General features: G+C 37.7%; 2 protein-coding genes across 2 annotated transcripts; one reads left to right on the top strand and one right to left on the bottom strand.

Annotated features, from left to right (window-relative positions):
• Positions 1–360: 360 nt before the first annotated feature.
• LOC138348846 (uncharacterized) lies at positions 361–3,877 on the top strand. Its single transcript, XM_069298437.1, has 2 exons — positions 361–681; positions 3,857–3,877. Exons 1-2 carry the CDS (start codon positions 361–363, stop codon positions 3,875–3,877), a joined length of 342 nt encoding a protein of 113 aa, XP_069154538.1.
• An 8,116-nt stretch (positions 3,878–11,993) lies between these two features.
• Positions 11,994–13,382, bottom strand: LOC138348845 (uncharacterized). Its single transcript, XM_069298436.1, has one exon. The coding sequence runs from the start codon at positions 13,380–13,382 to the stop codon at positions 11,994–11,996; it is 1,389 nt and encodes a 462-aa protein (XP_069154537.1).
• Positions 13,383–13,596: the final 214 nt, after the last annotated feature.

Raw genomic sequence — 13,596 nt, 5'->3', positions numbered from 1 at the left:
GTTGATAGGTTAACTAAGTCTGCTCACTTCATTCCGGTTATGGTTACTTACAATGCATAGAAGTTAGCCAGGCTCTATATCTCAGAAGTCGTTCGATTGCATGGAGTTCCACTTTCCATCATATCAGATAGAGGTACGCAGTTTACTTCTATGTTTTGGAAAACATTGCATGCTGAATTAGGTACTAGGTTGGATCTTAGTACCGCATTTCACCCTCACACCGATGGTCAGTCTGAGCGAACGATTCATGTTTTGGAGGATATGCTTCGTGCATGTGTGATAGAGTTTTGTGGTCATTGGGATAACTTCTTACCCTTAGCAGAGTTCTCATACAACAATAGCTATCAATCAAGCATTGATATGGACCCATTTGAGGCACTGTATGGGAGAAGATGTAGGTCGCCCATTGGGTGGTTTGATGCAGTTGAGGTTAGGCCATGGGGTACTGACCTTCTGAGGGAATCGTTAGATAAAGTGAAATGCATTCAAGAAAAGCTTTTAGCGGCTCAAAGTAGACAAAAGGAATATACAGATCGAAAGGTTAGAGACTTGGAGTTTATGGAGGGTGATAAAGTTTTGCTCAAGGTTTCAGCCATGAAAGGGGTGAGGCGGTTTGGTAAGCGAGGTAAGCTTAGTCCGAGGTACATTGGTCCATTTGAAGTTCTGAAGCGCATGGGGGAGGTAGCTTATGAATTATCCTTGCCCCAGGACTGTCAGGAGTGCACCCGGTATTTAATGTGTCTATGTTGAAAAGATACCATGGGGATGGAAACTACATCATTCGTTGGGATTCAGTTCTTCTTGATGAGAATTTGTCTTATGAGGAGGAGCCTGTTGCCATTTTATATAGAGAAGTCCGCAAGTTGAGATCAAGGGAGATTGCATCCGTCAATGTTCAATGGAAGAATCGGCCAGTTGAAGAGTCCACCTGGGAGAAGGAGGCTGATATGCAAGAAAAATATCCACATCTCTTTACAGATTCAGGTACTCTTTCCCGCCCTTGTTTTTCTTCCTGTGATCGTTCGAGGACGAACGATGGGTAAATTGGTATCATTGTAACGACCTGTTTAGTCATTTTGAGCAGTAGAGTTTATTTTTGGTAATAGCAATCTGGGTCGACGGACCGTCAAGGGGGCCTTGTCACACCCCTTTTTCGCGCGGCGGCGTAAGGGTTTTTCCAATTTAAGTGACGTAATTAATTAGGGGATTATTTTAGCTTTTTCAGAGTCGCCACTTGGAATTGAGTTATGGTGTTCCAAGTCACCTTTTATTTAATCCCTAATCAAAAGGAAATGACTCTTTGTTTGGTCTGCGAACGAGTTCGGGTAAGGAATTCTATTGACCGAGGGGAAGGTATTAGGCATCCCTCGAGTCCCGTGGTTCTAGCACGATCGCTTTATGGACATTCATGACTTAAACTAATTTATGAATATTGTATTATTAAGACAAATATATTTACCCACATTTTTGATTTATATTAACATATTTAAAATTGCACTATTTTATAGACATGTGAAGTTTTTACACATTTTTATTAATTTTTTTTTCATACTTTCAACATTTGCATGCTTCTTAATTTCTCTCTTTTATTTTATTTATTTTTATTTGTTTTTTTTAATACTAATTTTCACGTTTTTTTTTTTGTTTAACTTTTCTTTTTCTTTTTTCTTTTTACATTGATTTTCTTCTTTTCTTTTCTTACTCTTTTAATTTTTTTTTTAATGATAATAATAAAATATTTCACATATTTTTTACACTATACTTTTTGTATCTTTTCATTTTTAAAGTATTTTTTTTGTGTACATTTTTTACATTCTTTTTATTATATATTTACTTTTTATTTTTTATTATTCTTTTTCTAATTCGAACATTCCTTCTTCACTACCTTTCTTTTCTTTTCTTATTCACATATTCTACCTCTTTTCGTTATTCCATTTTTATTGTTATTATTTTTTATTTATTTTATCTTTTTTCTTTCAGTTTATTATCCTCTCCTAACAAGTCTATTATTATTTGTTTTTTATAGAATCTAAAAATAATAATGTAAGACAACACATATAATATAATATAAAATATAATTTAATAATTTCTAAACACAACCAAACAAAAAATTCATTCAAATTAGTAAGACATGAAAATAAAAATTTGGATAACTATACATATTATCATTAGAATTATAATAACTACACATATTATCATTAAAAACTAAACATGAAAAATAAGAATAGACTTAGACAATAATTTTACTTAGGCATGAAATAAACTATGAATTATTTAATATGAAATAAACTACGGTTTGTTATAGCAATTTCACACAAAATAAAACTATATAAAGGATCTAAACATAAAGTTGATATTAAATATTTGAACAAACATCTTATAAAACATAACGGTTTAACCACATGTGAAATTTGACAACTTTAATATATGGTAATCAGTGCTTGTATAAACACGATATTAAATTGTATAAAAAATAATAAAAAGTGATACCTCTTGCGAAAATTCCACCAAAAGAAAACAATTAGAATCAGGAACCGCGAAAATAGACCTCAACTTCAACCTTTTTTGTGAGTCAAAAGCAAAATATGTGAATATATTTATTGATTTTTGTTTGTGGAAGAGTTTTTTTTTTGTTTGTATTTTTTTCTTTTCACCCTTTTTCTTTCTTTCTTTCTTTTTTTTCTCCTTCTCGTGTTCTGCCTTTTTTTTTTTTACCTTCTGATCTTCCTTTTTTATATATATGTTTTGTGTAGTGTGTGCAGGTGTACATGGGGTGTGAGTGGGAGTTGGGATAATGGGTAAATGGAAATCGTGGGTTTTTTCTTTTTTGCTTTTTAATATTAAATATATATAGATTATAATTATTAAATTATTAATTAATTCTTTTGAATAAATAAATAAATAAAAGCTAAATGGATAATAATAATAAAATAAAAAAATAAAAAAAAATATAATATATATATATATATATATATATATATATATATATATATATATATATATATATAAAATTAAGAAATATTAGTTATGCAATCTATATATATATATATCTTTTTTTTCTTTTTTTTTCTTTTTGTTTTACAATCAAAATAAACTTTTCTAATGAAAAATATATTTATGTTGTTTATTTTTATATATTTTAAATAAACTTAATGAAAAAATTAAAAAAATCAAAATATATTTAATTTAGATTGATAAAATTATTTATGCTTTAAAATTGGTGTTAAACTTAAATTCGGTCAAAATTACGTGTCTACAGTTTGCCCCTCTTTGATTGGAAATACGAAGAGTTTTCAGACAAAGAAGTAGACAAAAGGACAAGTTTTGACCGAACTTTAATTTGAAAGACAAAAATTTGTGCGATCGAGTCCTTGTTTTGGACATCCTACATATCCCGGGTGATAAGGGAATCAGGCCACATGTAGTTCGAGGAGATAAAGTGATGAGTTGGAAGTTAAGTGAGGTTCCAACGAGGCTCCAGATCGCGGTTCTTATCCTTACATAAAAATTGAAAACTATTAGCCAAAGAAAAACAAATGTACAAACTTCCATCCACGCAGCTTTTCTTGAATCTTCACTTGAATTTTGACTTTAAAATATCACCTTGATTTTTGAGAGAATATCTTAACTTAGAATTGGAATGGAGGCTGAACTTGCCACTTAGACAGAACTTTTGACATTCTTCAAAACGACAACTCGAAAAATGCTCTTGAATGAATGCGTGTTTTCTTGATCAAAAGTTGACTAGCAAAAGATGTGTGGAAATCAGGCTGCTATATGAATTAAAGAATTCTAACCATCATGGAATTGATTATTCTAAAAAATTTGAAACTTTATTCTTGAATTTCAAATCCAGGTCTCGCTTGAGAAAACCTGAGAACCACCACAAACAAAAAATAAATAAAATTTTTGCCCCAGTTTTCACTGGGAAAATTTTATGAGTTATTAGCAAATATAAATATAAAACATAAACTTCGGCTAGGAAGTGTTTATTTCAGGAGAAAATAAAACTAAAAATCTAGACTAGGAAGTATTAATCCTATGAGAAAGTAATCTAATCCCATTATTCAGGAGGGTCCTGCTAGTCCTATTATCCAGGAGGGTCCTGCTAATCCCATTATCCAGGGGGGTCCTGCTAATCCCATTATCCAGGAGGGTCCTGCTAGTCCCATTATCCAAGAGGGTCCTGCTAGTTCCATTATCCAGGAGGGTCCTGCTAGTCCCATTATCCAGGAGGGTCCTGCTAGTCCCATTATCCAGGGGGGTCCTGCTAATCCCATTATCCAGGGGGGTCCTGCTAGTCCCATTATCCAGGAGGGTCCTGCTAATCCCATTATCCAGGAGGGTCCTGCTACCATTATCCAGGAGGGTCCTGCTAGTCCCATTATCCAGGAGGGTCCTGCTAGTCCCATTATCCAGGAGGGTCCTGCTAGTCCCATTATCTCCTGCTAGTCCCATTATCCAGGAGGGTCCTGCTAGTCCCATTATCCAGGAGGGTCCTGCTAATCCCATTATCCAGGAGGGTTCTCCTAATCCCATTATCCAGGAGGGTCCTGCTAGTCCCATTATCCAGGAGGGTCCTGCTAGTCCCATTATCAAGGAGGGTCCTGCTAGTCCCATTATCCAGGAGGGTCCTGCTAGTCCCATTATCCAGGAGGGTCCTGCTAATCCTATTATCCAGGAGGGTCCTGCTAGTCCCATTATCCAGGAGGGTCCTGCTAATCCCATTATCCAGGGGGTCCGTCTAATCCCATTATCCAGGAGGGTCCTGCTAATAAAGTTTTCAACAAACTAATAATACCAACGAAACATTGTGAATGCTATCTTCATTATTTGGAAGTTCCTTCAAGGAGAATAATAATAATAATAATAATAAATAAAATAAATATTCCAACATTCAAGTAATTGCTATTTTGATATATATTAGCCAACTTTCATATAATATTCCACAAGTCTTTATTATAGGGTTTCCATTTCGCTCGCTGCAGACTAGGTTGAACATCTAGGTTCCTCGAATCCTTAATCTTGAAACAACTTGTGTCCCTGCTTCAACAAAGAAAATTTGTGAGTTTGAAAAGGTGGTGGTTGGTTTGTAGTTCCATCTTTCGACAAAGGCGGCTCAAACACTTATGACGCATTGGTTGTTTCCAACGTTCAATACTTCTTACTGATTGATTGTACTTTCATCCACATTTGCTTATTTTGCGACCTAAATCCAATGTCTTCATCTCATAACACTCATTGTTTAGCCTTCATAGGATCAGAGAATTTTCAAATTCAACACTTAAAGACAGATTAACTCAGTGGCCTGATGCTTTGTCTAGTACCGATTAGAGACTTGGTAGCGAGTCTTGAAATTCCTTCATAGTTTTTTTTGTTTTGTTTTTTGACAAAGACTCGACTCAAATACATACCAAAAAAGTGACAAAAAAAGTATAATTAAGTTACGAACTATATGAGAATAAAAGAAAAGATTCGATGAAGACTCTTTTTTTTGTAAGAAGAAGAAAGAAAAGCTTATCTGAGTGTGGGAGCCGAGTCTATTGATCATGCCATGCACTTTGAATTGATTTCCAGACTTGGCTATCCAATCTATTTATCAACCATTATTGATTATTCAATCTTGATGTGGAATCCCAACACTTAATGAAGCCATAAATAATCTGAACCCTTATAGAATTTGTGGTATTAACGAAGGTCTTTGCTGCTAAAACTCAATCATGTTAATTTCTCCAACTCACGTCTGCCTTAGGGTGCATGTCAGGATTTTCACCAAGAAGACTCTGTTATATTCAACTCCTTTTCGCCTTACGGTGCCCACTTAGGGTTTTCACCAATAAGACTCTCTCATTTTTATTTCTTTTTACTCACATTTGTCTTATGGTGCCCATTCAAGATTTTTACCTACCTTTAACCAACTTATTCTCGACATATCAAGGGCTGATGCAAAGACTTTTTTTTTTGACTTAAGATGACGGGGTTGATTTTGAGCTGTGAGATGAGAGACCGAATAAATAAACAAACGACTTTTGCCCCAGTATACTACAATATGAATTTTTGGATTTGTATTTGGTTGAACCGAACCCAATATTAGGGCTGCCTACGTATCTTGCCGAAACAAGAATCAGGTCAAACGTAGTTCAGGCAATTTGTTTTTTTTTTGGTCAAGGACACAGCATAACCAAGAGATCCCATTGAATTAACCCTTGAAATATCAAGCCCAAACGTAAGGGTTTCTAATGTCGAAACTCAATCATATGTAATATCTTTTCACAGCATCAGCATTGACGACCGTTTCTGTCACTTTGCCTTCTATATCAGCTAAGTAAAGAGCACCATTGGGTAATACCCTTTTAACAACGAATGGTCCTCTCCAATTTGGAGAAAATTTGCCTTTGGTTTCAGCATGATGTGGCAAAATGCGTCTCAACACTAATTGACCCTCTTCAAAATGTCTGGGACGCACCTTTTTGTTGTATGCCCGTGCCATTCTTCTCTGATATAATTGTCCATGACATACTGATGTCAGACGCTTCTCATCAATCAAACTTAATTGCTCTAACCAAGTTTTGATCCATTCATCATCGTCAATTTCAACCTCCACAACGATTCGTAAAGACGGGATCTCAATCTCTGCAGGTATAACTGCCTCAGTCCCATATACTAGTGAATATGGGGTAGCGCCCACTGACGTACGGACTGTAGTGCGATAACCCAACAAAGCAAAAGGCAACTTTTCATGCCATTGTCGAGAACTTTGCACCATCTTATGAAGTATCTTTTTTATATTTTTGTTAGCAGCTTCTACAGCCCCGTTTGCCTTTGGGCGATACGGAGTCGAATTTTGATGCTCAATCTTAAATCGGTGGCATACCTCTTGCATCAAGTGGCTGTTGAGATTTGTGGCGTTGTCAGTTATAATCACCTTTGGAATACCAAACCGACAGATGATGTTGAAATGGATGAAATCCACCACGACCTTCTTGGTCACTGACTTGAAAGTTACTGCTTCCACCCACTTTGTAAAATAATCAATAGCCACTAAGATGAACCTGTGACCATTCGATGCTTTTGGTTCTATCGGTCCAATCACATCTATTCCCCATGCCACGAAAGGCCATGGAGCAGACATTGCATGCAACTCAGAAGGGGCAGAATGTATTAAATCACCACGTATTTGACATTCATGACATTTACGAACAAATCGTATGGAATCCCGCTCCATGGTGAGCCAATAATACCCTGCTCGAAGTATCTTCTTGGCTAGAACATATCCATTCATATGAGGTCCACAAACTCCTGAGTGTACTTCAATCATGATTGTGGAAGCCTCTTAAGCATTTACACACCTTAGAAAACCTAAATCGGGTGTCTTCTTGTACAGTATGCCTCCGCTTAAGAAAAAACCCCTTGCTAGTCGTCGAATAGTCCTTTTTTGATTACTAGTTACATTTGACGGACATTCTCCAGACTGAAGATAAGTTTTGATATCATGAAACCAAGGCTTACCATCAAATTCCTCCTCAATCATGTTGCAATAGGCATGTTGATCACGAATTTGTATGTATAAAGGGTCGATATGGGCGTCATCAGGGTGTTGGAGCATCGAAGATAAAGTGGCCAATGCATCTGCAATCTCATTGTGCATTCTGGGAATGTGTCTAAACTTTATCGACACGAATCGTTGACAAAGACCTTGTAAACAATGTTGATATGGTATGAGCTTTGGGTCTCGAGTTTCCCATTCTCCTTGAATTTGATGAACTAGTAAGTCTGAGTCTCCTAACACTAACAATTCTTGGATGCCCATGTCAACAGCTAACCTCAGACCCAAAATGCACGCTTCGTACTCAGACATATTATTAGTACAATAGAATCTAAGTTGGGCAGATATGGGGTAATATTCCCCTGATTCAGACATAAGAACAGCTCCTATTCCAACTCCTTTCCTGTTAGAGGCACCATCAAAGAATAACTTCCAACCTTGATCGCTATCGTGAATAACTTCGTCGATACAAGATATCTCTTCATCTGGAAAATAGGTTTTAAGTGGTTCATATTCTTCATCAATATGGTTCTCTGCCAAATGATCTGCCAATGCTTGAGCTTTCATTACGGTCCGCGTTATATAGATAATGTCAAACTCTGTGAGCAATATTTGCCATTTCGCAAGCCTGCCTGTGGGCATGGGCTTTTGAAAAATATATTTCAACGGATCCATACGTGAGATGAGATAAGTAGTGTAAGATAAAAGTTAATGTTTCAACTTCTGTGCTACCCAAGTTAGGGCACAACACGTTCTTTCAAGAAGGGTGTACTTTGCTTCGTAAACGGTAAACTTCTTGCTGAGGTAATACATGGCCCACTCTTTCTTCCAAGTGTCATCATGCTGACCCAGTACGCAACCAAAAGAATTATCCAGTACTGACATATACAATATCAAAGGTCTTCCTGGCTCGGGAGGAACCAACACAGGGGGATTCGATAGGTAACTCTTAATTTTTTCAAAAGCTTCTCGACATTCTTTGGTCCACTCGACTGTGGCATTCTTTTTCAACAACTTAAAGATAGGCTCACAAGTTGTTGTGAGTTGAGCAATGAATCTGCTGATGTAGTTTAACCTTCCTAGAAGGCTCATAACCTCAGTTTTGTTCTTTGGAGGTGGCAATTCTTGGATTGCTTTAATCTTTGAAGGATCCAACTCGATACCTCTTCGACTGACTATAAACCCCAAAAGCTTCCCCGATGGTACTCCAAATACACATTTTGCAGGATTAAGCTTGAGATTATACCTGCGGAGCCTTTCGAAGAATCTCCTTAAGTCTTTCACATGATCTGACTGTTTTTTAGATTTAATGATAACATCATCCACATAAACTTCGATTTCTCCATGCATCATATCGTGAAACATGGTTGTCATTGCTCTCATATAAGTTGCCCCTGCATTTTTTAATCCAAAAGGCATAACACGATAACAATATGTACCCCATGGAGTGATAAAAGATGTTTTTTCTGCATCTTCATCATCCATAATAATCTGATGGTAGCCCGCATAACAATCCACAAAAGATGCAACCTCATGTTTAGCACAATTATCCAATAAAATATGGATGTTAGTTAAAGGAAAATCATCTTTTGGACTTGCTTTATTCAAATAACGATAATCAACACACATTCGAACTTTGCCGTCTTTCTTAGGGACGGGTACGATATTGGCTAACGAAGAAGGATATTGAGAGACTTGAATGACTTTGGCCTCAAGTTGTTTTGTGATCTCCTCTTTAATTATTACACTCATGTCGGTTTTGAGTTTTCTCAACTTCTGCTTTATTGGAGGAAAATTAGGATCAATTGGCAACTTGTGAACAACCATGTCCGTGCTTAATCCAGGCATGTAATCATAAGATGACGCAAAAACATCTTTGTAATCAAACAAGGCCTGGATTATATCGTCCTTTTGATGTTGAACATGTACACTTATCTTAGTCTCTTTAATAATTTCCTGATCCCCCAGATTTATCGTCTCAATTTCACTCATGTTTGGATTTGAGTTATTTTCAAAATGATTGAAATCCCTCCTTACTTCTTCAAATACTCTGTCTTCATCATGTTCAATTTCTTGACTTATTATTTCAATATTAGGTCGAAGATTAGATTGGATATTAAGATCTGGCGAAAAATTCTGCATGCATGTCATATCACTATAATCGGCATAGAAAGAACTGTATAAAAGAAAACGAACAAATATATTAGACTGAAATAAAGATGCAATTACATCCTATTGAAAAGGGAAATAGAATGTTTGAAATAAAACGACAAGATAAAATCCGAATTACAATCCTTGAATGAATCGGATGATAAAAGAAAAAACAAGACAGACTACCAAGACTCGTCTTTAACGGGGAGAGGGGTGGCCTCCCAATTGGTTAGATTGACATCAGGACCAATGAATTGCACATCTTTGTCGCTAGTGCCTTCTCCGAGTTCCACCATATCAACCTCGACAAATAAATCTTGAAAATAGTTGATCATTTCTTCGCTAACTTTCATCACTGGCTCTGGAAAAGATGATTGATAAGATTCTGTTGCGCGGGCTTTGATGAAAGATTTGTAGATTGGTTGTATAGGCTTGGTAAGTGACCATACATCTCTCTTCTGCTTCTTTGCCTTCATTTTGTCCTCGACTCTAGGTTGGTAGCCTAAGCCAAAAGTACCGATGCTCTTTGGTAGACTCACAGGATAAGCTCTTCCTTGCAAGTAGATTCCTAAGCCTTTACCCGGCTCAAACCCATGTTTCAGCAATTCATTCACCACCATTACAAACGCGATGGACATATTTGGTTTTGGAATGACACTCCCCTCGGGGACATGCTCAATAACCACTACCTCAGAAGACTGATAAACTAGTGCCTCATTCTCATTATCCGCATTGATAAAAGGGAAGGAAGAGTCTTTGTTGATTGACAAATCCCCCTCACCATGAACAATTACCTCTTGTCGGTCGTGTTCAAACTTAATCATTTGATGCAACGTTGAGGGGAAGGCTCCAGCCTTATGCACCCATGGCCTCCCCAACAATAGATTGTAGGACGCGTTGATATCCAACACTTGAAAATTAACAGCGAAATCCACAGGCCCTATGGTTAGTACGAGCTCTATCTCACCAATAACATCTGTTTTTGACCCATCAAAAGCTCTAACACATACATTGTTGGGTCAGACCCTTTCAGCACAAACATTCAATTTCTGTAGAGTTGATAAAGGACAAATATTTGCTCCAGATCCTCCATCAATTAGAACTCGAGTGACATATGAAAGCTCACACTTTACAGTGATATGTAGGCCTTGGTTATGTCCTGTGCCTTCTTTGGGTAGTTCATCATCCGAAAAGGTGATGCGGTTTACCTCAAATATTCTCCCAGCAATCTTCTCTAACTGACTCACTGTAACTTTACTAGGAACATGTGCATCATTCAAAATTTTCATTACAGCCTTACGATGTTCATCAGAATGTATTAGCAAAGACAACAAAGAGATTTGGGATGGAGTCTTTCTTAATTGTTCCACCACGGAGTAGTCTTATAATTTCATCTTCGTTAGGAATTCCTCTGCCTCTCCTTCAGTGACCGGACTCTTCATTTGTATTTGGTCATTTTTAGTTTCCTTAATTCCACCGGGACATAACATCTTCCTGAACGGGTTATTCCTCCTATTTCATCAATTTCTTCATCAATTTCTTTTCCCTTGTATATCACGACAGTAGGCTCATAATTCCAAGGAACAGCTTTGGGGTTAGTCATTGGGAGCTGGGATACTGGCTTGATAATCACCGGAGGAATATGGGCCCCTCGCACGATCAAGATAGGCTTGTTTGGCCCTTTTGGAACAAACGATTTTTCCTTACTCGGACTTGCCCAAACATCTTCAAGGGCTCCTTTCACAGTTAAGATGGGTGTGTTTGATGGACTCAACTTTTCTAACACACTTTCCGCCCCTAAAGGCATCGTTTTTGTTAAATCAACAACATTTGCTGACTTCTCAATGCCATTTCCAACCCTAAGGATTGGCTTATAAGGAGATGCAAACTCTTCATGACCCTTCATCATTTCCAGCATGTTTGTTTCAGGATGCCTCGGCAATGGATTTTGATTGATGTTGGGTCCACTCAGACTTTCAACTATAATTCGATTAGAATCGATCAAATCCTGAATGGCCCTTTTCAAATACCAATATCTCTCTATGTTGTGCCCTGGGGCATTAGAACAATATGCGCAATGTTGAGAATAATCCAAATTTCTCGGGGGAGGATTCGACATCTTTCTCGCAATAGGACTCAAAACATTCAACGTCCTTAATTTTTGGAACAAGCTAGCATACGACTCCCCAACAGGAGTGAACTCACCTTTAACGCCATTTCCCTTTTTGTATTGTGGTCTAGGACGGAAAGGAATTCTAGCAGTGTTTTGATGAACTTGAGGGGGTGGTGGATGATTTTATGGAGTTGGTGCACGCCATTGTGGATAAGAAGGGGGTGCAATTGGTTGTGCATTAAAAACATGATATGGAGTGTATGTCATAGAATATTGTGGAGCTTGGGAAGGAAAATAGTGTTGTGGGGAATTATCTAGAACATGAGTCCTAGGTGCTGATACAATAGTGGCCACATCCTCCCTTCTCTTCTTCCCTCCAATATTTCCAGAACCATTTTGAAGCACTTGTGTTGTGGCTTTTAGGGCAGCCTGACTTACAATCTTTCCACACTTGATGCCATTTTCCACCATTTCCCCCACCTTAATAACTTCAGCTAATGTTTTCCCTACGGCAGACAGCAGATAGTGAAAGTAATCAGGTTCTTGCGCCTGGAGAAAAACGTCAATCATCTCTGACTCCTTCATCGGTGGTTTAACCCTAGCAGCTTGTTCCCTCCATCTGATAGCATATTCACGAAAATTTTCCGTGGTCTTCTTCTTCATGTTAGCTAACGAGGAGCGATCTAGGACAATGTCAATATTATATTGGAATTGCTGTACAAAACATCGAGCCAAATCATCCCATGTGTGCCAGTTGGTGATATCCTGATCTATGAACCATTCAGATGCAATCCCTACTAAGCTTTCCCCAAAATAGGCCATAAGTAACTCTTCTTTGCCCCCTGCACCCCTCAATTGGTTGCAATATCTCTTTAGATGAGCTATGGGGTCTCCGTGACCATCATATTTTTCAAACTTTGGAGTTTTAAAACCAGCAGGTAAATGGACGTGAGGAAACATACACAAGTCACTGAATGAGATGCCTTTGTGGCCTTCTAGTCCTTGCATATCTCTTATACTCTGTTCCAAACTCTTCATTTTCTTAGTCATTTCTTCATGTTCCTCATTCTTGACCATCCTCTCAATTTCAAAAGGGGAACTATATTGATGAATGTGGGGATGAGAACTTGGAATTTTAATGGTCTCTTCAAGAGTGTAACTCTGCTCACGCCGAACATTGGGCGGAGGATCGCTGTTGGATTTTGGCACCATCGTTGGCTGCGGGATGCTGTTAGTCGGGGCAGTTGACACAAAGAGTGGATTACTTATTACAGGCGTATTCGAAGGGCGCGCCATAGAAGTTCCAGCGACATTGGATGTGTTAGCATAGGGGTCGAATCCAGGGGGATATATCGGATCGCTTGTCGACACCTGGATAGGGTGAGACATATTTGTATTAAAATAGTCTCGGATTGAAGATGGTGGAGGTTGTCCACTCATCCAAGCCTCGTACATCTCTGCCATTTGTTGTCTTAACACCCTTATCTCTTCTGTTGTCCCTGTTTCTTGTGAAGTCATCTGGTTTTGGATCTCCTCATCATTGTCCGATTCATTTCCGTCTTTGGGGGCCATTTTCTGTTTCCCTTTCGATCTTGTGTTGTAAGGATGTGATGCCAGTTTAACCACAAACCAACCACCTTTAAGCTAGTATGTCTCTCTCTCTTTCTCTCTCTATCTCTCTCTCTCTCTCTCTCTGAATAGAGTAATAAACCGATTAGTGTTAAGAAATTATGCACATTACATCCACATACATACTTCTAATATGGAGGACCTCATGTTTCATCCC

Source organism: Solanum lycopersicum, chromosome 5, assembly GCF_036512215.1.
Source record: "Solanum lycopersicum chromosome 5, SLM_r2.1".
NCBI classification, from domain to species: Eukaryota; Viridiplantae; Streptophyta; class Magnoliopsida; order Solanales; family Solanaceae; genus Solanum; species Solanum lycopersicum.
Note: the sequence above shows the minus strand (reverse complement) of the source record. Positions and strands in the feature narration are given on the sequence as shown.